Source organism: Nanorana parkeri, unplaced genomic scaffold (assembly GCF_000935625.1).
Source record: "Nanorana parkeri isolate BGI_ZX_2015 unplaced genomic scaffold, ASM93562v1 scaffold341, whole genome shotgun sequence".
NCBI lineage: Eukaryota > Metazoa > Chordata > Amphibia > Anura > Dicroglossidae > Nanorana > Nanorana parkeri.
In genome coordinates, this window is record NW_017306609.1 from 694,119 (window position 1) to 720,631 (window position 26,513).

General features: G+C 39.6%; 1 protein-coding gene across 1 annotated transcript in view; it reads left to right on the plus strand.

Moving 5' to 3' along the window:
• The window catches only part of ERCC4 (ERCC excision repair 4, endonuclease catalytic subunit), a 33,806-nt gene extending 7,419 nt beyond the window's left edge, over positions 1–26,387 (plus strand). Inside the window, exons 3-12 of the mRNA XM_018558469.1 lie at positions 55–235; positions 4,149–4,344; positions 8,396–8,603; positions 10,275–10,455; positions 12,375–12,494; positions 14,757–14,885; positions 22,663–23,251; positions 23,439–23,531; positions 24,980–25,092; positions 25,657–26,387. Of these exons, the coding sequence (XP_018413971.1) occupies positions 55–235; positions 4,149–4,344; positions 8,396–8,603; positions 10,275–10,455; positions 12,375–12,494; positions 14,757–14,885; positions 22,663–23,251; positions 23,439–23,531; positions 24,980–25,092; positions 25,657–26,387 (2,541 nt within the window). The remainder of the gene's footprint in view (positions 1–54; positions 236–4,148; positions 4,345–8,395; positions 8,604–10,274; positions 10,456–12,374; positions 12,495–14,756; positions 14,886–22,662; positions 23,252–23,438; positions 23,532–24,979; positions 25,093–25,656) is intronic.
• Positions 26,388–26,513: the final 126 nt, after the last annotated feature.

The following is a 26,513-nucleotide window of genomic DNA, read 5'->3' on the forward strand; positions in this document are numbered from 1 at the left end:
TTTCTTTTGTCTTTTATTTTTTTGTTTTTTTTTTTTTTTTTTTTTTTTTACTAGGAATATCTAATTGAGCAGCTCAGGGCAGAAGGTGCCAGTCATTTGCCCCGAATCATCAACAACGAAATAGGCAGTAATGAGCGTTATGATGTGTACACACAGGGCGGTGTGTTATTTGTTACTAGCCGTATCCTTGTCGTGGATTTTCTCACTGACCGGATTCCTGCCAATCTAGTAACTGGTGAGTTATTATTTTCTATGTTAAAGAATAAGGTTCATGTTGGGTTTGATTTATAAACTTGTTATCACACTTAGAGACAATGTGCTGATGTGAATGTTTTGGAAATAAAAGTGCTGCGTAAATTGTAGGCGCTATATAAATAGCAGCAGCAGCAGCAGCAACTCTAAGCACTTGCTAGACATTGCATTAGTAGATGCCATTTTCTGTACAGGTTCTCTTTAGGGCTTGCATAGAGATTGGTTGACAGGTTGGATTGCTGTAGATGTACTAAGCAGACTAAAGAATTCTTATAACAGAAGGTTTCATATGTCTCATTACATCACATATCCCAGAAATAAGATGATCACTCCTCATTTTCAGAGAGTGGGCAGAGCCATGCAAATCATTTCTTTATGTCCCAATGGCCAGCTGCTCACCCGGACCCACTAATATGTGTAGTACAGATACAGCTTAAAATTATGGAGCAGGGCAGTGTATGGAAGCCATGGCTTTTATAGAGTAGGGCTTGGGACTCAAAGAGAAAGTATAACTCAAAAGGTTATGGTGGGACGGGATAAAAGCAAAAAGAAAGTCCCCATCCTCACCTTTTAAGTATAGAAAAACATGTTTTGCAAAAAAGGGACCCTGTCACCACATAAAACCCGGTGAACTAAATACATGTAGGCACTGTTGTAGATGGACTTACACTAGCTCTCACTGCTGCAGCAATCTGAGCTTGAGAAACAGAGTTATCAATACCACAATCCCCACATTCTGCAGTATCTGACAGGGTTATTCACAAAAGGGTGAAGAGTTTGGAGGCCGGAGAAGTGAACAATCTAGGACAACATAGCTGACCTGTAAAGTGAGCTGAATGGGAGAATTTTTCCCAATCAGCTATTTTGGCCTAGATTGTTCACTTCTCCTGCCTTCTCCAAACTCTTCACCCTTTTGTGAATAACTGTGAGTGTCAAATAAAAGCTGCCCCAACCTTCCCCAGCACTTTTTTATCACAATGTTTCTGCAGCAAGAACAAAAATATAAGATCAGCAGTGAAAGCATAGTAAGCTAGCAGCCATTGTTGTTGTTTGTTTTATGGTTTTTTTTTAACCGTGCCACTGCTTTGCTGCAGGAACACTATGATAATGTAGGTGTAGGGAGTGGCCTTTGAGTTTGACACTCCAGGAAGTGTCGATTTCAGCCAGGATCACAGTTTTTATGTCTGTTCTTAGCAAGTTCAAATTGTTGCAACAGAGAGAACTTGAAGTTTAGGAACATCTACTACAACTTGCCTTCTTGGTCCCTTGTTTTTCCACTGGCATTCCTATAATAAAACAGATCAAAATTTTGAGGATGCCTAATTTTTTAAATTACTGGAAGGGGAAAAATGCATTCTATTTTTTAAGAATGTGGAGAATGTCTGGAAACTGTTTGTATTGTCACCACTAGATGTCAGCAGTATCATTATTTTGCTTTCTGTGGTTTTCATCATACAGTATGCAGGTTTGTGCTGATTATAACCAAACTGAGCTATTAGAAAATGAACTCCAGTACTTAAAGCACAACCAAAGGCTGTTTATGCCCAATTCTAATTTCTAATGTCAAGTCCCAGCACTACTATCAAAGTATACATTTCGGCCAAACATCTTTCTTACCTGCCTGAATCAAATTCAATATGCTCCATAACTGCCAATGTGTGCTCCTGCAGCTCAAGTCCATAGGGCATCTTAGAAGGTCATATCCAGCTTCCCTGCTGTTCATCAACAAAACTAGATGTCCTGTAATGCCCTGCACGGTGGGCAGAGGTAAGTGTGGTCTAGTGAATGGTGTTGGGTGGAGCTAGGCGCCCACCGTAACTTCACTATGCTGAGATTTAGCTCTTAGTAACCCAGCTGACAAAGGGTGACAACACTGCATTTCGCCAACTGAGCTGCAACAGTGGCACCTGAAAGTGAGGAAGGAGCCTTGCAGATGGACACATCAAAGTTACCTTTTTGACATTTATAAGCAAGCTAGTCCAAACAATCGACATTACATTACTTAGCTTGTCATGTGTTATATGTCTATTTGACTATTTGTTATATGTCTATTTGATTTAGACCCAATGTCTACTTTAAGTTGTTGCTACAGATGATAACTCACGCCTTTCCTTTGAGAAGGCCTTCATGTGCAATATCTGAAGGAGTTATGTGGAAGTGTTGTACGTGCATACAAACCAGTCATGTGTTAGTTCATAGTTTGTTGCTTGTGTTACAAATATTACACCTGAAATGTAATTGCCTTCTACAAATGCCTCCACTTTCATTTCCTTTACTTTTTAGGATTAAGCCGATATCAAAAACAACATACTCTAGGGGGAAAATAGCTTGCATTTAGGATGCATTTGGAAATTGTTTGAGATGCTTTTGACTTGCTTTCACATTGGCTTGTATATGGCGTAAAGCAAACTCAGCCATAGATGCACCTAAACACTGTTCCATATTATACAGATCAAAGTTCACACATTGAGAGGGTTATTCACAATAGGGTGAAGAGTTTGGAGAGCACAACATAGCTGAACTTGAAAGTGAGCTGAATTGGAGAATTTTTCCATATCAGCTATGTTGTCCTAGATTGTTCACTTCTCCGGCCTTCTCCAAACTCTTCACCCTTTAGTGAATAATCCTGTTATTTTCAAATCCTTTCTTAATTGCTTCACAAACAAGTTACAAGCTAGAAACCATGCCCTTGTGCGCAAGCCCTTGTGGAAGGTTTAAAAGATAAATGTGCTTTTAAATTAAATTGTTGGTAATATGTACAACAAAATTAAAAATATAATCCTGGAGGTTGTTTTTGTGAGAAATTCTGCTTAACTCTGCACAAGCTTTGTGGGTCTGATGCATCTTTGTCTCCCGTCTCTCAATTTCACTCTTTGTATGGGAGATCCCCTACTCTTAGCTAAAAAGGTGGGTTTTGTTTATGGCTAATCATTATTCTGTGCACTATTGGCTGTGACCATATACATTTAATTTCCATGCGGATCTACAATTGCAGAAAGTAATTATTGGATATTGATACAGTAAGATATGTGTCCATTGTAGGGATGCACCAATATATTGGCCGCCGAAACATTTTGGCCCAAAAAAATTGCATTTTTGGCATAATGCCGAAAGTGCCATTTTCTGGCCGATGCAGCGGTGCATCCATCTTTCTCTCCTCCCCGCTGGGCGCTGTGTCTGTGCGGTCGAGTGCTGCGAGAGGAGAGCGCTGTGAGCAGCCTGCATCTCTTTCTCCCCCCCCAGCGCCACTCAGCCTCCTGTCACAGGTCAGAGGAGATCGGTGTTTGGGGGCGGAGACAGCCAGCGCTGTCACAGCAGGCTGAGCTCCGCCTTCTGTGACAGCGTGTCAAGAAGGAGAGTGGTGTAAATAATTGAGGACATATTATGGTTATTATTTCCTCAATTATGAATGAATGGGAACACTCATAGGAGATTCCTGTTCATTTATAACAGGGGCTGCAGAAAAAGAGATTGAGGACTCTGTGTCCTCAATCTCTTTTTCTATTTATACCCCTAATATTTCCCCGAAGCCCCCAAAAGTAAAGTAAAAAATAAAAAGATTTCATAAAAAATTAATAAATATAAAAAATGTTAACGTTTATAAAACATAAAATATTTGAAAAAGTTGAAATAAAAAAACATTTTCGGTTTCGGCCTGACATTTTTTTTTTTTTTAAATTTCGGTTTTTAAATTTTAATTTTGGTGCAACTCTAGCCCATAGTGTTTGTTTTTATTGTTAAATGCAAGATGACTTGCTTGAGTTTCTGATCATATCCATACAGTGAAAAGATTAAACTGCTTTAAAATATCCTTGACATTTTTGACATTGAGTATTGTGATCACTCCAAGTACGTTGATACTACAGATTTGTCAATCTTGTGTCCTCCCATTTTAGGTATTCTTGTGTATAGAGCACATAAGATCATTCAGTCCTGCCAGGAAGCTTTTATACTGCGTTTATATCGGCAGAAGAACAAACAGGGGTTCATTAAAGCCTTCACAGACAATGCGGTTGCTTTCCAAACAGGATTCTGCCAGGTGGAGCGAGTTATGAGAAATCTGTTCTTGAAAAAGCTCTACCTATGGCCAAGGTGTGTATAATAAGATGTTTCTTTTTTCTCTTGTCTGCCCTAAAATGTGATGAGGTGCAATCTGTAAATGCACTGCATCATTGTATCTGTCTAATTAAAAAAAACACCCACGTGTTGTCAAGCTAGCACGTCTCTCATCGTGTCCAAAAACTGTTACCCCAGTCATCATTTGGGATGGTACATTGGAGAAATGATCACTTCTGCCCCAGTCTTCTGTTTCTTGAACATCATCAGACACTATTCCCTGTTTATTTTTTATATGGGTCCGTAGCTAGTGAGGTAACCCCTCACCTCCCCGTGTACTACAGGCAAGGGTATGCTTAGCAGACCTGAGGCAGTTGGAAGGACAGAATCCCTTGTTCAGTTCCCCCCCATGTCTGCATGTGTTACAGTTCCTTTGAACAGCCTGAAGACGTAACATTTCTTATCCCCCCTTCAACTCACTACTTCTTTTTTTTTTTTTCCTTTACCCTCATATACCTGTGCACCGTTGGGCCTTTTAAAGCTATCCATTATGATCCACTAAGAGGGTACAACAGGCTGACTGCCCTGGTCACATTCTCCTAAGGGGAATCTCTTCCTTGGCAACAAGGAGAGGAGTGTGGCAGAGTTTTATAGCGGGGTGGTCACTGCTAGAGAGTGGCATCTGAGGGAGCCCTCAATGTGAAATAACTGTTAGTTACGGTTGCTTCTCTTTTGGATCCAATATGAACACTGTTGCCTTTATCCATTTTAGTTTCACAGCTGAAACTACTACGGCGGGGCAGTAAGTGGTTGTAATCCAGTTCACGGCTTCTTTTTCCTGTAAAAGTAATTTAGACACTTGGAAAGTGACTTCTACATAGCCCACAAATGGTGGTATTGCTCTTATGGGGAGTGTAGGAATGTGATGCCTCTTATACTATTTACTTGATAGTGGTCTTTCCATCTCTCCAATGTGCCATCCTTGAAAATTCTAGAAAATGACGTTAGCAGGTAAGAAACTCTGATGTTTATCCTTTTTGTATTTTTTATCCTTTTTGTATTTTTCATCTGCATTAGAAGTCTTGAGGCCATCAAGGCAGGGAAAGATAACTATTTAAATGTAAAAGCAGTATGGTTTTCCCAAAATGATTAGCTTTCAATGCTAAGAAATGAGCAGCGTTAGATTGCAGCATGGAACTGTTATTTTTCTTGGCATTAAAAGCTAAAGAATTTTTAGACTTTACTAATAGAGGACAAATAGACACACAGCTGTTTTTGTCGCTTAATAGCTACTCTATAAAAGAGTTCTGTTACACAATCATGTCAACAGCTAGACAAATTTGTTGCTAGGTGGAAGATATGCAATATGTGGGAATGTTTTTCACTCAGTTCTTATCCTGATAAATGCTCCAAGGAGTTAAAAACTTCACCTTGCATGCTATAAATGTGCAGTTTATAAAAGCATTGTTCAGTTGATTTGTTTAGGGTGTGTATTCCTGTTCTGAAGCTTTATAATTGCTATTGAATTCTGCACAACAGGAAATTTTGACTAGAAGGAAGAAATGCCAGTAATCTTTGAGGCTTTTGTAAGCACAGAAACCAATGTACTAAGTGCAGGGTAACGATGGGGGTGGTGACCTTTGGTTGGCAATGTGCAGGATTCCAAGAAGAACACGGATGTGTAGATCAGTGAAGGACAATTAAGGTCCTGGAGGAGTCTTCCAACAGTCCAGACATCTAACCGCAGTGGCAGCACTGGTATGGCCATTTTTCTTAAAATGTCCGCAGATCTACATCATCGGGTGTATGGAGGTCCTATTTAAACCTGTTTTAGTCAAAGTCCCCTTATATTTCATTATATATTTAAAGTACATTCATTTTTCTACGTTGTACATTGCAGTTACCATGTAGTTATGCAAAGCACCTTTCAGCTCCACTTTGCTCCTTCAGTATGCTTCAACACAACCTGAAGCTTGATGAAAGTCTGCTGAAGGCTGCTAGCAGCTTTTTTTAAAGTGACAGCCAGGACTCCCATTAGGATTGTGGTTTAACACTCCCAAACTGGAGCTGAAGAATGCTTTGAAATCTTCAAGAAAGCTGCACAAAGCTTACCGAAAGCTTAAAAAAATGCTTTCCTGAAAACTTGGTGTTCACTCCGCTCTTATACAACCTGAAGCCTGTGCGAAGTAGGTCTTATTAACAGTACAGGCAGTCCCCGAGTTTACATACATCCGACTTCTACTTAGAAACTGAGGCTATTACTGTACACGAGGGGTAGTTGTAATGCTACCGTGCCCGTGCTGATGCACGAGCGCGGGAGAAGAAGAGGTGGGTGCCCACCTCTTCTTCCAGGTCACTGTGAGGTTTTTACTGCTGTCTGTATCCTCATTATAAAGATTTAATCTCACTTCCTATCCATGAGACAACAGGAAGTGAAAGGAAATCTACCCCAAGGAAGGGAAATTCACTTTTTTAAGATTGATCATGGGAAATAGGTGTCTCCACTGAAGCTTTATCACCAATCCTTCCCACGACAATCCAACATTTTCAAAATCCAATTGTCACAGGGACAGAAAGTGAGGTGAAATCTTCTGATCAGGGGCACACACAGCAAAACAAACTTTACAGGGGGTAAACCCTTCCCTATGATATCCAAAACAACAAAACATTTTTAGCTGGAGGTGCACTTAAAAAATGTACCGGTTCCAACATGCATACAAATTCAACTTAAGAACAATCCTACAGTCCCTATCTTGTTCGTAACCTGGGGACTGCCTGTAATAAATGGGGAGGTTTCTTGACGCAGGTTCCTATAGAAAAACATGCATACTGTCAGAAAGGCAAACGGATTAAGAAAAAGATTAAAACATGGATAAGTCACAATATTTTCTTACTGGCACAGTGAATCTTGTTTAACTGTAAGACAAAGTCACAAAGTTGATGAGAAAGTTGTGATCACTTGATACTCTTTTATTCATATTGTTTCATTTTGTGTACTCGCCAGAGATGTTGAACAGAAATGACTCTGTGCCAGTGCTCACATTTTTTTTTTTTGGCTTATTTTGGACAGTTTGGGTTTGCTTTTTCTTCCAAATAGTAATTTATTTTTCTTATTTTTCTTTTTTTTCTTTCTTGGAGTGACCATTTGCAGATGAAGTACGGCTCTATGACTGCTATTAACAAGGAGCTTAGTGTTCTACTTTGAAGTAGTGAAAAAGAGCAGCAATATGTCAGAAATAGATTTGTGTGTTCTGTGAGGAAAGATAAAGCATCAGCTCTCGGAACACACACAGCAAAGAAAGATTAGGTGACCTCAAAAGATTTCCTAATTCACACAGTAAAGGATAACTTATTAAGACTTCTTTAAAATTGCAGAGTACATTTGTGAAACTTTTTTCTCTCACAAAATAGTATCAGCAGGCCAGTTTAAGGGTGTTCTCCTTAAGAAAGTTCTCCTTCAGGTCCTCCTCTGATGATTAACAGCAGGCAGCGGGCAGGTCCAATAGATAACTTGTTATTGGCCATTTCAAATTGCAATAGCTAATAAGCAGGCTGGCTATTGCACACACCCACACTGCCTCAGAGCCTCTCCAACCCGTCCAGCAGCGCCGCACACTGTGTCCAGACCCGCGCTTCTCTCTGGCATCTCTCTCTGAGTGGCCCTGGTGCCTGACGGCCAGCCTGCTATTAGCTGATCTGATGCCCGCTACCTCTGCTAATACAGGCAGGGGAGAGCAGCTGGGATCAAAGGTGACACAGACTGTAGTGGGGATCAGATGGCTGACCAAGGTTGCTGTGGTGGAATCAACTAATCAAATTCAACTAATCGTTGACAACGGTTCTCAACGATTTTATTGATTTATATCGATTAGTTGTTGCAGCCCTAGTCACTTTAATTGTATCTTTGCAAAGTAGCAGCTCCTGTTTAGAAAAGTATATTAGAACATGTAATGTAGTGGCATTAAACTAATGCAATTGAGAAATTTCGAATTTTACAATTTCTCTTTTAAGGATATTGCTTTTATGATGTAGAATTATTTCTGTTAGTATGCTTATGTGTGAAAGCAAATGCTATTTCTTTCCATAGGTTTCACGTTTCAGTAAATTCATTCCTGGAGAAACACAAACCTGAAGTGGTAGAGCTGCACATCTCTATGACTCCTGCAATGCTTGCTATACAAGCTTCTATACTAGATATAATGAATGCTTGCATAATGGAACTGAAACGCTACAATCCTGCCCTAGAAGTGGAAGATCTGAGTTTAGAAAATGCTATTGGAAGGGCCTTTGACAAGGTATTTGCAGTGGTTATGCAGCAGTCTGGTGTCTTCATGGACACAGTCAGAGTGTTTTGCATATAGTTTAATATGTTGGCCTCTCAAATAATAGAAAGTCGCGCTCTAATATTTCGTTGAACTGCCTTTCGCTTTGATTACGGCATGCATTCATTTTGATAAGCTTATGCAATGTCACAACATTTATTTCTATCCGGAGTTGCATTCATTTTTCACCAAGATATTGTATTGATGACGAGAGAGTTGGATCACTGCATAAAGTCTTACCCAGCACATCCCAAATATTCTCTATGGGGTTAAGGTCTGAACTCTGGTGGTCAATCCATGTGGGAAAATAATGTTCCCTGGACCATTCTTTCACAATCCTGGCATTATCATTTTTAAATATGCCCATTCCATCCCAGAAGAAAAAACCCATTGATGGAAAAACCTGGCCAATCAGTATTTTCAGATGAGCAGCTGACTTCATTTTTTGGCACACACAGTTGCTGAACCAAGACCTGTCCAACTGAAGCAACCCGTATAGCTCTTACCTATTTGCTTAGATAAATCCACGTGGTGACTTTTTTTTTTTGGTCACGCAGTGCATATGGTCTAGTGTGGAAGCACTGTTCAGTTTAACTTTTCTAATTGGCAATTGCATATATAGTATTGTTGTAGCTAAATAACTCTTTAAAACACATTGCTTAAAAAAATTGCTTTTCCAAGCGTAATTTACATTTAAACTGACCACATAATAAATCCCAATTTAGTTCCAGAAAGGGAAAACTTCCTCTATATTAAAAACTTTTTATGTAGACTACTCATGTCTCACAAAGTCAGCCACAACTAATCTGCAATCACATCTAAATTGCATTGTCCTCATATATAAATTAATTTTCACATTAAGTTATCCATCAGTTTTTACTGTGATTCTTCCACCGATCACTCCTCTGCAAAGAGTTTGCATGTTCTCCTTGTGCTTTGCGTGGGTTTTCTCTGGGCACTCCGCTTTTCTCCCACACTCCAAAGACAGGCTGGAAGGTTAATTGGCTCCTGTCTAATTTGGCCCTGTATGTACGAATGTGAGATATGGACCTTAGATTGTAAGCTCCTTGAGGGCAGGGACTGATGTGAATGTGCAGTATGTAGAGTGCTGCATAAATTGTCGGTGCTATAAAAAAAAAAATGCCTGTAATAAATAAATCCCCTAAATATCACTAGTTGACCACCCTGAATATGATACTATTTGTTGGATATGTGTATAAAAATGCTAACTTTACAGGACTAAAACTCCAGTTTCAGGCAGTTATTTCTTCTTGCTTTCCTTGAAGAAACTGATCTCCGACACCCCCCCTGTGTATAGTGTTTTTGGATTCATGCAATGAGTCAGTGTAAGATTTGATGGGTCTCTTGTGTTTCCATACAGAATACCACAAATGTACTCATAAGATCACCACACAAATTACAATCTAATTGTACAATCTCTTTTAGCTCTACCATCTATTATGTAGTGCAGGGGTCTGCCTAATTGGATAGAAATTGATTGGATAGTTTAGGTAGGTCCTTTTGTACGGTCACATTGCAATGTGTATGGTGACCCTTAAATGGCTTGTCAAATATTGGTACCTATCGTGTTATTTGTAAAACTGCTTTCTTTAGTAGTAATTGATAAAACTAATTCTTTTGTAGACCATTCGCCATTTTCTGGATCCACTATGGCATCAGCTGGGGGCCAAAACCAAGTCGTTAGTTCAGGACCTAAAAATTCTCCGTACTCTGCTCCAGTACCTGGCCCAGTATGACTGTGTGACATTCCTAAATCTGCTAGAATCCCTGAGAGCAAGCGAAAAAGCATTTGGGCAGAATTCAGGTACAGTTTGTAATCTATCTGGCTGTTCCATTTTGTGTATTCATCTTTATAATCTGTTCTTGGCAGCACATGAAATGTTAATGATTAAGAAAATAGAAAAATAGGCAAGGATTAGAAGGATTGAACCTTAAATTGGCTAGAAGTCTTATGTAATAAATTCATGATTACACTTGCTCTTTGGTTTTTTTCAGTACCTATGTTATGATGTTAGAATCTTTCCAGATCATATTTACAGTGTGCATGAATTCATTTTAAAACAGAATGATTTACATAGGGTATACACGCAGCAAATTTGGGGCGGCTCATGATGAACCGGCCGAAATGAACTGCATGGGTGCCAACAGCAGCAACCTTCCACCCGGCATCCCTCGATCAGATGATCGAAGGAGCAGGTCAGAAAATTCTTGTATGAACAATCAGCTCCGTTCAGGTATTCTGACAGCTGCCGTCAGAATACAATAGAAACGGCAGGGGATTTCTCGATCGATGCTCATAAGCGTTGATGGAGAAATAATTATTTTTATTTATTTTTTCTTCATTCAGCCCGCAGATTGAACAAAAAAAAATAGAACTGTGTATACCTATCTTTAGTATCTGTTCAGATCTGTAGGTGCACCACTAACACACAAAACATGCTGCACTGCCATCAATAAAATGCTTTATAACTCCAGCAAACCGCTTATTTAGGACTCCTCAATAAGGACATAATAAAATACTGAAATCTATGCAAAATACTGAAATCTATACAAAGTGCTTCTGTTTTGACGCGTATGCATCCAAACAACATTCACATCCATAAAATTATTTTTTCTATTACTCTAGTTACAGTTTAAATCCTACCATGTACATGTGTTCACATACACACATATGTAAATTACATAGAAACACAAAACACAGGTGCTGAATATTCTTTGATTTTCCACAACTGAACGCAGGGCAAGATTACCAAGCGCACCACAGCTGTATGCATGGGCCCATATTATACAATATTGCTGTGTTCAGATCCATAAAAAACTATAAGCTGTAGAGATCTGAACATAGTAGTTTTTTTAAGTGCATGAGCCCTTAAAGGAAATCTGTCCTATGACTGTTATTTCTGACCTCCTGAAAAAGCTAATATCCCCGTTGGCCATGCTACTCCTCTGGCCTCTATTTCCTGAGTCCGAATATATTATAAAGAATTGCATCATACTGTTTTAAATGTCTGCTGTTTAGTATCAATTAAATTTCTCAAAAACAAAGACCTTTTTAAAACTCTGACAGTGCCTTTCTGACTCGGGGATTTCATACACCTAGTCATTTTTGTATGTTCAAAGTTTACAGTGGTGACTACAATCCACTCAGGTATCCTGGGAATATAAAGCAGATATGTCGTAATGTATGTACCATAGTTATTCTGACTGCAGTTTTTGTTTAACAGATCGCCAGCTAGACATTTTCAACATTCGCAAATACTAATACCACTGAACATAATGTTAGTGCCCTCTGCTGCTGCCTGTCACCTTGTGAGCAGTTAGCAAGGTTCAATGATACAACAGTCGGAGTAAATGCTTGAAGGGGAAAACCTTCGGAAATCTTCCATCTGCCTCCAGCAGATATTTTTCAAACATGCTCCAAGTAGACCTTGGCACAGTTATGTGACTGGAGTTCAAGGACTGCACTCTAGTATTTATTTTAATTGTGCTGGTGTATATTATGATATGTCAGGACTTTATGTATACAGAAGTTACAAAGTCCTCTTAATTCACACATTTTTGTTTTGACTAATTCTGATTTGTATAGGCTCAGCGTTGACTACCTATAAAAATAACTTTTATGGTCCTTTTTTACATTCTATGAAATTACAATGTTTATCTATGTATAGATATCTATCTATGTATGGATATTGTTCCCCATGGCTCATTCAAATTTTGTTATAGGTTGGCTCTTCCTTGACTCCAGCACATCTATGTTTGTTCATGCTCGTGCCAGGGTCTATAAAGCTGCTGATTCAAAAGCCATCAAAAAGCCAAAGACTGCAGAATCAAATCAGAAGCAAGGTAAGCAAAAAGAAAACTAGCCAAATTCTTTCTGAATCTAGCTTTTATTTTCTAATGTTTAAAACTATCATTACCCCTGTTTGAAGCCTATATATGTGATAACCTACCATATGCCTAATGTGAACATAGACTGGCAGGTATATTCCTGAATATGAGATATCTGCCTGTCCCCATAAGAAACTGCTGGATGACAGCAGAACGTCTGCTGTATTTGGAGTCTTTACTTCTCTCCAAAGAAGAGTGAAGAATCAGTACCATTTTCAGGGAGATTTTTCATCAATCGATGCGTGAAAGTGAGATAAGTGAGATTTGCACTTGATTTTGTTGAGCTGTTTTTGGGCAGCTTAAATGACCACTCGTACGGTTCAGTGTGTGTCATTTTTAGATGACGGTCACTCTTCTGCCATTTTTCTGTAGATAAATGTGCCTTTAAGCCAAAGTAACTGTTTGGTTCTGCCTCTTATTCCTTTACAGCATGTAGCTACATTAATGTGCAGAAGCCTAATATGTTAATAACTTATGTCCTTAACATGGTTAACTGCATTCTAATGTGAGCAACTTATTTGACCTGTTTTGTAAATAGATGAAACTATGTGCATATTTAGTCAATTTGTTATGTAGGAAATGTATGAAAACTGAATTAAACAAATGAACTGCTGCAAGTAAACTGATATAAACATACCGAGGCGAATTTATCAAAAGTGGAGCAGGGGAAATCTGGAGCAGCTGTGCATGATAACCAATCAGCTTCTCTCTTTCATTTTTATATCTTAACTGAACAGACTGAATAGAGAAGCTGATTAGTTGCCCTGGGCTCCTGATTTTGTCTGCTCCAGTTTAGATAAATTCCCCCCCACTGTATATAGAAATATAGAAAAACACCTAAAACAGAAAAAAAAATTTCTTCATTCTTCCAACAATGTTTCTAGATGCTGAACAAAACTGCCCATGTGAAAATGAAGCCTAGAGACTTAGTTTACTTATCGAATAAAAACATTTGAAGGAAAAGATTTTTTTTAAAGCATCTGTTAAAAATGTTTGTACAATTCTGTATACACGGTAGAAGAGTTAGAATACACTGTAAATGGCTGCAGTTATGAAAAAACCCCCAGTAAACAACCCCAATTACAGTCCTGCTTTTCAGTTAGACCTTGAACCTGTACCCCTTCCCCATTTTGCAATGCTGCATACTCCAAAAGTCAGTGCTCCAAGCCCAGCCACACAGAATATTTCTTAGTGTTTTCTGCTGTGCTATTTAAAGGAGAACTATGGGGTCAGTGTTTTTCCCCATAGTTCTCCTTAGGGTAACGGGAGGACACAAACTAGCGTCCTCCGGTTACCCTAAGCTCAGTATACCACGAGCTACAGCGCTGGCAGATCGGAGAGGGGAATCCAGCCCCTCCCCCTGTCACGGCAGAGAGTCGTGACAGGATCAAGAGGTGAGCGAACCTGGTATGTGTTCGCTCACCTCCCGATCTACTGAGCCGACCTGTGACAGTCTCATTGTCACAGGTCGGCTAGAACTATGAGGTGAGTGGAAATCGCTCATCTCATAGTTCTCCTTTTAAGGCAGATACATCTAGTGTACTGAAATCTGTCTGTTCTGCCTGTGTTAAGCAGATAAGTCATCACTGAATAGATAGTAGCTGCTTTGACATACTGTTTAAACAAGCGCTGATCCTCCCTGCAGAATTTCTCATACTGAAAAAATCTGCAGTGCAACAGAAAAGGGAAATTGGCATATCTCAAGAATAGAAGCAGAAGGTACGTTAGTTTTTGGCATAACATTGGTATAGTTGTTTTTTGGCTTATGTGTTTCAGTGCCAGTTTATCACAGTTAAAAATCAATTTTATCTCTTCCAAAAAATTAAGCATAATACTAAATAAAGATAATCCTATGCCTAATCCTGAGCCCCTAAAATTAGGCTGCATTCATACTGCATTGGCTAAAGAACACACAATACTAATGTTGTTAGCGCCTCATCCTACCCATTGTGGACAGGTACAGTTGATAATGTGCATGGAGGGAAGCACTATAAATCAATAGGCAGCCTATTCACTGTGCCCAAGCCTTTTACCTTTCTAGGTTTTTCAGCTGACCTAGAAATGGCCTCGGCTATAAGGTATACCCGAAACAGGAATGCATTTCAAGAGATGCCAGGGAGGTCATAAGATGTAAACAAACTTGAGCAGAAATGAGAAGTTATATTTGTCTGCATTTGAGGTCTGTAATTGCATATAGCAGATTTGATGTAGATGCAGAGGGGGGTGGGATATGTCGTCCTAAGAACGAGCTGGTTCTGGAGAGTAACCCTAAATGGGAAGGTCTCAGTGAAGTCCTGAAAGAGATTGAAACAGAGAACAAGAACAGTGAGGCCCTGGGAGGACCAGGTCAGTTTGTTTTCATAGGAATTAATTCAAGCACAATGCTCAGCACGGTACTAAATAATCATGTCTTATGCTTGACTGCCTACTAGAGCCAACAGGGCATCTTTGCTGCAAAGAAGTGATTGTAGTCTTTCAATTTATGACAAATACATAATCTGCAGTTTTTAATTATTTGGTACGTGCAGCAGAGTAATGTTAGAAGGTAGTTATGCTCACTATATTTTTTATTTTAACTTTTAACTGAATTCTTTTTTTCTATTATAAAGTAACAATGATTCTAAATAAAAAGTACAGGATTATTGTTACATATGTACTGATAAGTATATTGGCCAAATAACCAATAAATGTTTATTTATTAGCCCTTAGTAGTAGAATGCGGTTATAACAAATGCAGAAAAACATATAAAGGAATCCTATATTGAGAAAAATTTAAGGGCTGTCATTGGTGATCTAAAATACTAGTTACCTGTTGGGTCTCTGGTTAGAGGTTAAGGAGTTCAAATCTGGATGCTTGGTCCTGATGATTGATTCAAAGTACTGGAAACATTGACTGCCAAGGAACCAGCAGTTTTAGGATAGGTTGGGAATGAAAGCTGACATATCTCCACACCAGCAGAACACCGCATGCATTACTCCACTCACTGGTTTATTCGCAGAGAGGAAATATCAATAGTCACAGACACAATCATGCTAGGAGAGTCTAATTTCTAACTAGCTGTGGTGCTCTGGCTGATCATATAGCATATAGAGTACAAAACAGGAGTACTCGGTCCGGTCAAGGCTTAGACTGTCACAAGACATCTGCCTAATTAGATGCAGTACCATGCACACGTTGCCCTGTGACCACCATTAGGTCCCTTTTCAGACGGGTGGTCTGATCGGGTCTAAATGTCAGGTTTTTTTAAATATAAATCTATGGGCAGCCGGATCTAAATGGACAGGTGTCCGTTTACATCCGATTGCCACCGGCTCTGGCCAGGTTTGGAAAAACAAACGGAACAGTGTTCTGCTTCAGTAGACCTGATTTTGCCGGATCAGAGATAACCTGATGTAAACGTACACAAGTCCGTTTACATGTGATTCCCCATAGGGTCCAGTCCTTTCAGTTTACTCCTCCATTGGAAGGAGGAAAAAAACTGAATGGACACAGATGTCACCGCGGTGACATCCGATCCATACCACACGGATCCCCTCCTGATCGGACAATGTAAAATGGGCCTTAAAAGGGTAGGCTATGTGGAAAAAGTGGCCAGTTAAACACAGAGCATGGCAGTGTACTTGTATCTCTGTCATTTTTTAAGATCATGGCCGAAGATGTTTTTATCAAGCAGGATTAAAGTAAGTAATACTGGTATTTCTAAACATGTAACATACTGATCTTCTAGTAGCGTAAAAGAAAATATGAATAAAAAGGTGCCATCTATGTTTGCAAGGGATGCTTACATTATATCATTTTGTGATCCATCTGTTTTAGACAAATTGTTTAGTACTGCAAGGGTAAGGCACTGAAAGGTTGTTTGCTGTAAGGTTTGTGTTGGCTATTCATGCCACCAGATGTCTATTCTGTTTATGGTAATAATAAGCAATACTACACAGGAGCAGTGAACATAGGAAATCATGCATCTGTGGCTTCTAACATGAGTATACTTTTACTCTCAGGCTATCCATTTAAAATCAGGGTAAAAATGAATACATTTAAGTAAAAGTCTTCAATGTGGAATTTCTAAAACTGCAGCTTTGCATCCGTTACAGACTCTGGTGGTATAATAGCCTGGACACAATTTCTGGCTTTTCCCATCTCTTTGGCAATTATAAAGTCAAGCAACAGTGTCGCTCTTCCCTTGCACATTCTCCCACTGTAAATACACAGATTTTTTAAGTAGACTTGGTTATACCCTGAGGGGATCTAACTAGTGGGGTCTTCAAGACACATAAGACCCCAGTGTGTTTTTCTGCTTACTGCTACCCATTGAACATTTTTATTGGAATGGCATAAAATAAGCATAATATTGAGTTTGCGTCTTATGAGATATTGCCATATCAGGCTATTATTTCCACACAAAGTCTATTCATTTCTCAAGAACATTTTGATTGAACAAATGACCTCTATTAGCCTGTAACTCTGTTATCCAGCTGCCTACTGTGGCTAGCTTAGTTGTTTGAACTCTGGTAGAAAAGTTAAAATTTAATAAGTTTAAATCCTCAAAGTGACTGAGGGAGGCATAGGAAAAGGAGCAATGGCATCCCAATTGGTCTTTGAACCTTCTTTTAATTAGGTTTTACAAAGTAAAATGTATATTTTCTCAATAGGCTCTTAATCCTTTCCCAGCCAAAGCCAGTTTTGTTTTCACTCTTGCATATGTTAGAGTGCACATTTTAGGTCTGAAGATAACATACAGCTCCCAGAACATAGTTTCTTTCTTATTCATTGAGGGACACAGGTTTCAGAGACCATTGTGTTATACTACCACCTACAGAAAGATTTGAACACTGGTAAACGAATACAAATGCAGTGACCAGTCTTGTATAATCCCTCCCACTCCCAGCATGCCTCAGTTTTTTGTTAGTGTTCTAAGAGAATGGACTGAGAAAAGGTTAGTAACCATTTCTTTTCCTAAATTCAAGATTATTTTTCAATCTTTGTTCTATTTCTTTATATAAAATTCAATCTAGGGGGGTGACACTGGTACCACACCCCTATAGAACTACATTAAACCCAAAACATATGAAGTGGGGCTTTTTAGGTATAAGCAAGTGGCCTTAATATAAATCCAATCCAAAAATTTGAAACCATACATTTTATTTATATGCATTTAAAACATATAGGCACAGATGCACGCAACATTAAAATCATGCTATGTTAATAATAATGTTATGTTACATAGGCAGAACCGTTTCAGTCCTTTTTGGGTACTGTTGACACCAGTAGCGCTTCACTACTGGTGTAGCTTCTTCAGGAGATAATGGAGGCCTACAAATACTAAAAACAACACACTATGATAGACCCTTCGGTGGGCCACAGGAGGGGCAACAAAGGTGAGCGCCATCAACTTCACAAGGCAAGCCCAACTATAAAGGGTGAAAGTAAATTCACCCATAAGGATTCACACATACCAAGAGCCAGGTGTCTATCTATAGTCTGTATTATGCATATGTATGCAAGTATGGGTCGGATAGCATACCCAGTAAAGGCTGATTAATAAATACAGACATACAATACTAGAACCTAAAGGTAGCCACACAGACAATCCCCAATCGTCCTGAATATTAAAGATGCAATAGGTATACCTACTTATAGGTGGCTTCAAAGCTGCTTTAACATATGATATAATGTACTTTTCTCAATTATACACAATGGGGAGAGAGAAGAGACAATGGCCAAGTGACCTACCCAAAATAAATTCATCAAGGCAATCTGCAAAGTACCTACCCCGAGGCCAGAGTGGAGAAAACACACTCCTGTGCAAGAAAGAGGATGCCCAGAGAACATGGCTGCCAGTTCCCGCTCGTATATCTCTCCCACCATCGCTCACGTATAGCTGCATTACGCGGCCGTGGCGTTGAGTGCCGCCGATGTTTCTGCGCACGCATGTGCACAATGCACACGTATGCATAGAGATGTGTGCACGTATGTGCATATGCAATTGATGGAGGTGCCCTCCGCACACCTTTCAGCAGTCCCGGCCAACAATCAAATAAATGGTGCTCGAAGTAACTTCACGGATGGCACCGTGCAAAACACAAGATTGAAGAAAATAGGTCACCAGCACTCCATAAGTTAAAATGAATGAGTCCTTTTAATGTGGTCACATCTCTTGCCTTGAAGAAGGGACCCTGTGTGGCCCCGAAACGTCGGCTCATGTTGGATTTCTGTGACATCATTGTCCATTAAAAGGACTCATTCATTTTAACTTATGGAGTGCTGGTGACCTATTTTCTTCAATCACGTATGTGCATAGACGTGTATATATGCATAGAGACATGCAGGCATACGTGCACAGTGCCAACCAAAGAAGGAGGAAGTGCTTAGCCTAATCGACAGAGGGGGAAACGAAAAGGAGGGGACCAGTGGGCTGTGGCCACCTCTCCACACACACACACACACACACACGTGCACCACCACCAGGACCCAGGCCCATTAATACACTTAGGGAGATAATACATGAGGCAGGTCCTTCCAAATCAAGGGGAGCATTCCCTAAATAGGGGAATAGCCCCCTTTCATCCATACGGCCCTCGTTACCTAAAGGGGAGTGGCCAAAATAGGTCTCCAAAGGAGGACTCAAAGGCCGCACATCCACGGGGACAAGGTAACACTCCAGCTCTTCCCAAATCCGCCCTTCCCATATGGATATGGCTCCCAGCCGCTAGATGCAGAGGAGGAGTGGGGCTGGGACAGAGGAGGCGCAGGGTGGCAGTGGAGTCACGGGGGGGCAGAGAAGGACCGGGGCAGCAGTGGATGTGCGGGGGAATACAGCGACACTCTCTTCTCCAGGCTGGTGCCGGCTGCAGTGGTCTGTGTCCCTGCTGCCTCTGCCGATACAGGCGGGGAGGGCAGGGGGGATTGAAAGGGACAGAGACCGCTGCAGCCAGCACCAGCGGGGAGGAGAACAGAGGAGCAGAGCGGCGGCAACGAATCGAAAACCAACTAATCGATGATGAGAATCGTTGCCCATGATTCTCCATATCGGTTAGTTGTTGCAGCCCTAGTACTTTCATATATATATTCATAATTTCATATGTATATTATTTTTGCAAGCAATTATAGTTTTTTTTCTATAGATTCTGCCTAAGCAAGTTTTAAAAGGATACACTTACAGTAGTTGTCATTGCTGACTTGTTTTGAAGGTTCATTCTCAAGGGCAGCCACCCTTTTTCATCTTTGACCAATTGTAGTGTCTCACTAACCTGGAAGAGGCATGTGCATATTGAAATTAAAATGTGCAATTGAAGTAAAAAGATGTAAGCAATGCTTGTAATTAGAGAACTATGTGGAAGTCAAATAAAAATAAGTGCTTTTATCCACATATAGGAATTTATTGGAATCTCTGCACAACTGATTTTCCACTATGAACTTTTGTGTGTGAAAAGGGAAGAATTTTCACTGTGCTTATGCCATATGTATTGGTTGTAATTGAGGAAAAATTGCCATGGGGACTGGCAGGGCTCTCACCACACAACCTTGTAATGCGTTATCTGCCCATCTACTCTCATGCTTGGTATGCCCATAGATAATGCAGGAGATGTGATGTACACCTATAATTGCAAGGAACATTATAATATGGAATAATAGGAACCATTCAGCTGCAGTCATTGATGCTAAAGGTGACATATAGGGTTGTGAAGTGACTTGGCCTTAAAAACATGTCTAAGATCACTAAGATATTGAATTGCAAGCACCTTGTAGTGCATTTTGGTACTTGTACAAGTCTTTAAATTACTCTCTGTGGAGCCCACAGGATCCTAGGCCCAGGCTGTACTTCTGCCAATCCCCTTAAGCTCCTCCCCCTCCTAGCACTAAGCCTTGGCCTCGTCATTCAACTGTAAAATGCCAGATTTTACAGTTTAAGTATTATTTATCAGTATTGTTTTATTACTGTCATTTTCATATAGTGCTAGTTGATGGACAACTTTGTTCATTCCATTCCATAAATCAGATAAAAACAAAAGGTTTGTTTATTTAAGTACACTTTATCCAGTATTAGATTTTTATTTAAATTCAGCTTTAAGTATTTTCAGTAATCGAGGAAATCTGGAATGGGGCAAATGCTGTTTCACAGCCCAGCCCTGTACATGTTTCTGTGTTGTATTGGCATCTTGTAGCTTTTAATCCGTGTCATTAACTTTTGTCTTTTTTATGGTAACTCCGAGCCATTTGTCTAAAACAGCTTTGTATCCTTTTTTAGAGCATGTTTTTTTCTTAAATAAACTTTCCTTGTTCACAACATCTGGCATCGGGACCTGTTTATACAATGTAGTCCAAGCTGGAAGTTGCCAATTTTTAAGAAGTACAGGATCATATTCCCAGCTTCATCTGGCATGTTTTTACGAGCAGCGTTGTGTTATTTGTTGAAATATCTGTAATTAGACTCAATCCCATTAAAACAGATGAAGATGGAAAGATTTTATATAATTACGGTAAAAAGCCGTCTAGTCTTTACGTTTAGGCGCACAGTACTGCATAAATTATAGATTATATATCATCTCATTTATAGTTTTGAAATAATTTTTTTCCACTTTAAAGTAGTTTTAACTGCTCAAACTTTTTTTTTTTAGATGAACCCAGAGCAAAAATACATATACATTGCCCAGTAAAGTATTTCTTGACATTTTTTCCCAAGCATTTATTTACGTTATCAAACAGCTCCAACTCTCTCGGCTCAGCTTCCTGTTGAGTACAAGATTGCAAGAGAGAGCACAGTCTTTAGAAGCTGTCCATCTACTTGCTTGGAGAAGGGAAAAGAAAGGCGGACAGAGGGGTAGGGAACAGAGAGCAGGGAGCCGCCTTGCTATGTTTCTGGAGACACACACAGCTTACTATTACACACAGGGGTGGCTCCATAGGACCCTGCAAGGTAGATGAGCCACCCTAAGGGCTTGTTCACACCAAATCCGGATCCGATCTGCATGAGTTTCTGCATATGCAGTGCAGTGTGCTTTGCCGTGTTTTTGAAACGTTCTGGTCCATTTTTTTTCTTTAGCCTAAAATTAGCTTTTAGTGCGTTCCAGGGTGTTTGCATGCGTTTTGGTGCATCGCAGAGCAGAAAAAATAAGGCATGCTGCAATTTTTCCACTTGCTCTGTTGTGAACTAGAGCCCAAAATACCATTGGAATACATTGGATGCATTTTTGATGCGTTCTGTAATTGCTCTGCCCTGCATCTGCTCTGCACTTGGTGTGAACAAGCCCTAAAACAGGATATTAGTACCAGGAGACTAACTGATTCTACAGCAAGCTAAAGCTTTTAAACATCAAGGTGCAGCATCCATTGTAAGTGATTTTTTTTTTTTGTATGTGGCATTCCAAGCAGAATTTCTAGTGAATATCCTCCCAATCTTAATGATACATTCCACATATACTGTATGTCTTCCCTTAATTATATACCCGGAAGCATCTTCTGTGTGCACAGTTCAATGTTATTTTGCTGGTCCCAGCCTACTGCAACTACTGTTAAGACAGCAGCCCAGTGATGTCATTGTTTTCTATAATCATGTTGAAAATGTTGACCTGAAAGTACCGTGCAAAGAAATGGATCTCTGATTGGCTCACTGGGCTTCATCTCTCATTTTAGTCCTGGAAGATGATCTTAAAAGGCTTATAATACATAGTTCAGGTACGTTCTCCATTTACATACAGGTAATCATTTTAAAAGAATGAACACACGCCTGGATCATAAGATGCTGACCCTCCCTCTTCCAGCCGTACTGTACAGGAGAACCTATGAAGCTAATTTGAAGACCAAGCCAAGCATTTATACTAGCTGTATCCATACATATTCACTTTTTTAACAAGTACATAGCTGTATTATTATATCAATTTGCCTGAAGTTCTGCTTTACCTGTGCTCACTCAAGCTGCTGCTGTAGAACGCATGAAGTGCAAAACTATCCACTGGGATCATATAAAAACTGTAAAGAGTCACTATACTGAATCAGATAAGGCCATCAAAAATGAAATTAGCATTTAAACTGAGCATTCTCCTGTTTGAGTTTGCATATACATTGTAGATATGTTTTAAGTATCCAGACATATTTAAATGATGTTTTGTGTTTACATGGCAGGCCGTGTGTTGATCTGTGCCAGTGACGATCGGACATGTGCTCAGCTAAGAGAGTTCATTGCTGTGGGGGCAGAGCCACTTTTGATGAGGCTGTACAACAAGACCTTTGGGAAAGATGAAAAAGCGGCTGAAGTATGGCTAAAAAACAGAAAAGCCGACAAGAAAAAGGAATTGGCCACAGGTGGGAAGGGCTTGCAAAGTAAAAGGGGAAAAGATGCCACGGGCAAGCAGAAGAGAAACTGCAAGAAAACCGAATTAACTTTAACACAAATGATAGGAAAAGTGGAAGATGATGATATCGCAAAAGAACAGGAAGAAGACTTGTTCAAGGAGGAAACCATTAGCATGGAAAGTAGCATAGAAGAACCAAAATTTGAAGATCTCCAGTTGAATTTACCTTCAGACTCTTATTACTGCATCTTAAAGGAACCCCTGACTGTCATCCATCCTTTACAAGGCTGTACTGACCCCTATGCGCTTATGAGGTTATTGCATGAAATAGAGCCAAGATATGTCATCCTGTATGATGCAGAGCTCAGCTTTGTTCGTCAGCTTGAAATTTACAGAGCTAGCAAGCAGAAAACATTAAGGTACTTAAGATCTTCATGTATATGATAAATATAAATATATGACTAATTGTGTAACTTACTGTGCAGAACCAGAACAGCTGAATTATCATGTGAGGACTTTTTCTGGGTAGCAAATGTCAAACTACTAAAATCTTCACCTGTTCTTGTTTTTCCTCACTATTCACAACTATTCTTGAACATGTTTAAGGGTTTATTTCCTCATCTATGGGGGCTCCACAGAAGAACAGAGATATCTCACTTCCCTCAGGAAGGAAAAAGAAGCATTTGAACAACTTATCAGGTAAAACATACTTCCTTACAAAGCGTACAAATAATATGAATGCTGGAAATCTTAACTATGTTTGACTGAAAGAAACAAAATCCATTTGACTTTGCGTTTATCTACTGAGTCAAGTTTGTCATTAGTTGATAAATAAATTGGGCCTCAGGATTGAGTATAGAGATGAGGTATTCTGATGTTTTGTTGACATTTATTTACAGAATGCTTTTTCAGGGTAGTGACTCAAAATCATTGAAGGCAGGCAGACAGACGGAGGTAAATCATTGAAGGCAGACAGACAGACGGAGGTAAATCACGTATTCAGCATGGCAGTCCCTATTCGCCTCTCATGACAGGTGTACTTTAAGGAGTCAGTCTACCAAAACTGATATTTATTTTTTTGGTGCTGGAGAATCTTTTGTCAATTTTTCTTCAGGGACTTTATTGGTAACATATTTGTGTTTGAGTTTTTCAGCCTGCACACCTGCTGTGACGTATGAGGGGTTGCCACACATTTTTTTAAATGGTTTTATATTATAGAGAATGCAGCTGATGAATCTGGAACATGCTAAGTTTAATGGGAACACTCAAAACTCCTAGACCGATAGTAGCAGATTCAGGGAAAATTACATCTCGCTGATAGAGTATCCAAGACCAGGGGTTTACTCCACCAAAAGTGAACCAGTAAATGGTTGTGTACTAACTCTTTTTAAGGGCCAAATCAAAAGATATTACAATGATGCCATTCAGATTTGAAGAGTTCTGCTACCCAATTTCAGCATTTAGGCTGGGTTCACACCTAGGCGTATTGAATATGCGCGTCTGTCGCGCGTTTTTTTACCGCGATTCGCGGTAAAAAAGTCGCGCGATTCCGAAGGCTACTTGGCTGTATCCCAATGTAAAACGCCCTACAAAACGGCCCAAAGAAGTACATGTACTTGTTTGAGCGTAGGCCGTTTTGTAGCGCGTTTCAGACGGGCGGAAATACGGAAAGGTGTGAACCAGACCCATAGAAAACAATGGGCTTTTCATGTTTGTACGTTTTGTTGAGCGTTCATAGAGAGTTGAACGCGCGACAAAACGTAAAGGTGTGAACGGGGCCTTAATGATTTTTGTAATTTCCATAAACATCTCATTCGGACTGTATGAAAGTTACAGAAGCTAGGCTTCATCAATCCTGTAATTTTGTTAGCCGAAGTTGTGTATATATATTTATACCTTCTTGAGATCAACCATGTTAGTCTTATTGAGATAAAAAGGAAGTATTCTGTTACACTTCTCTATATTACGGTCTTACTTTCTGGCATAACCATTTTTACTTTTGCCATATAAGTTTGAGGAGAAAATAGACATCTACCTGTCTGTGCAAACCAGGCTGTGGGGGAAAAAACTGACTTGGAACCAGATATATAGACTTTGGAAAATAAACTTGATTCAGTTATTGGATTCATGGTCATGATTTCTTGCAGAGAAAAAGCCAGCATGGTCATCCCAGAGGAGAGGGAAGGACGAGATGACACGAACCTGGATCTTCAGAGAGATATGACTCCAGCCTCAGCTTCTACTGACACGCGTAAAGCTGGTCAGTCTCATGTATTTCCTTCAGTGCTGTTTATTACAATGTTATCTAAACTGTGGCTATACATCATGTTTTCAATAGTTCTAACATGACAGATATGTTAAAAAAACAAATAAAAAAATCTGTGGCACATTAGCATATTACACATCTAATAAATAAACTTTTTAATGTGAAAAGCATCCATACACACTAGTCACTAGGAAAAGGGATGGAATATTTATCTCTAGCATTAGCAAATGGCTTGTATTTGTCTACACCTAGATACCTGAGAAGGTAAATATTCCTGACAATTCGAGTATATAGTATATAATCACACACTGCAAAAGGATTAACAATCTGCAGTAAGAAATGGGCCCTTTTTATTTGTCTCTGTCATGGTAAGAGTATCACATTTTGCTATTAATATTAGATGCAACTGCTCCCTGTAATATGACATCTAAATATTACTTGCTGTGATGGATTGAACTGAACAGATTAAGACATTTGTAAACAAACAACACAGTACTGCATTGAAATATCTCCTACAAATTCTATTCTGACCATCTATCTTTTTGGCTCTTTGTTTAGGAGGCCAGCAGAAAACCTTGCAGCAAACCATCATTGTTGACATGCGCGAATTTCGGAGCGAACTGCCGTCTCTGATTCACAGACGCGGCATTGATATAGAACCCGTTACACTAGAAGTGGGGGATTACATTCTTACCCCAGATATATGTGTAGAGAGAAAAAGTGTGAGTGACCTGATTGGATCTCTCAACAACGGACGTCTCTATACACAGTGTGTTTCCATGTGTCGTTACTACAAGCGTGCCATTCTTTTAATTGAATTTGACCCTAATAAGCCATTTTCTCTCACATCACGGAGTTCAATCCACCAGGAGATTTCTGTGAATGACATCACCTCAAAACTCACCCTCCTCACTCTCCACTTCCCAAGACTGCGCATCCTTTGGTGTCCTTCGCCATACGCCACAGCGGAGCTCTTTGAGGAGTTGAAGCAGAACCGACCACAGCCTGATGCTGCAACTGCTATGGGTATAACTGCTGACTCTGAAACTATCCCAGAATCTGAGAAGTACAATCCAGGCCCTCAGGACTTCCTTCTAAAAATGCCAGGGGTCAATGCCAAGAACTGCAGAGCCATAATGAATCATGTAAAGAACATAGCTGAACTGACAACACTGTCTTTAGAGAAACTGACTGAAATTCTCGGCAACTCTAACACAGCAAAACAGCTTTATGACTTCATTCACACGTCCTACACAGAAGCTGTTTCCCACGGGAAAGCTAAACGTTAATACGTAATAGTTTATTCATTTTATAATTAGGAAATATTCAAATATACATTTTGTTTTGTATCGTTTTCTATTTTTTTAAGAAATAGATTAACTTTCCTGCAACACAAAACAAAGGCAATCTTATCA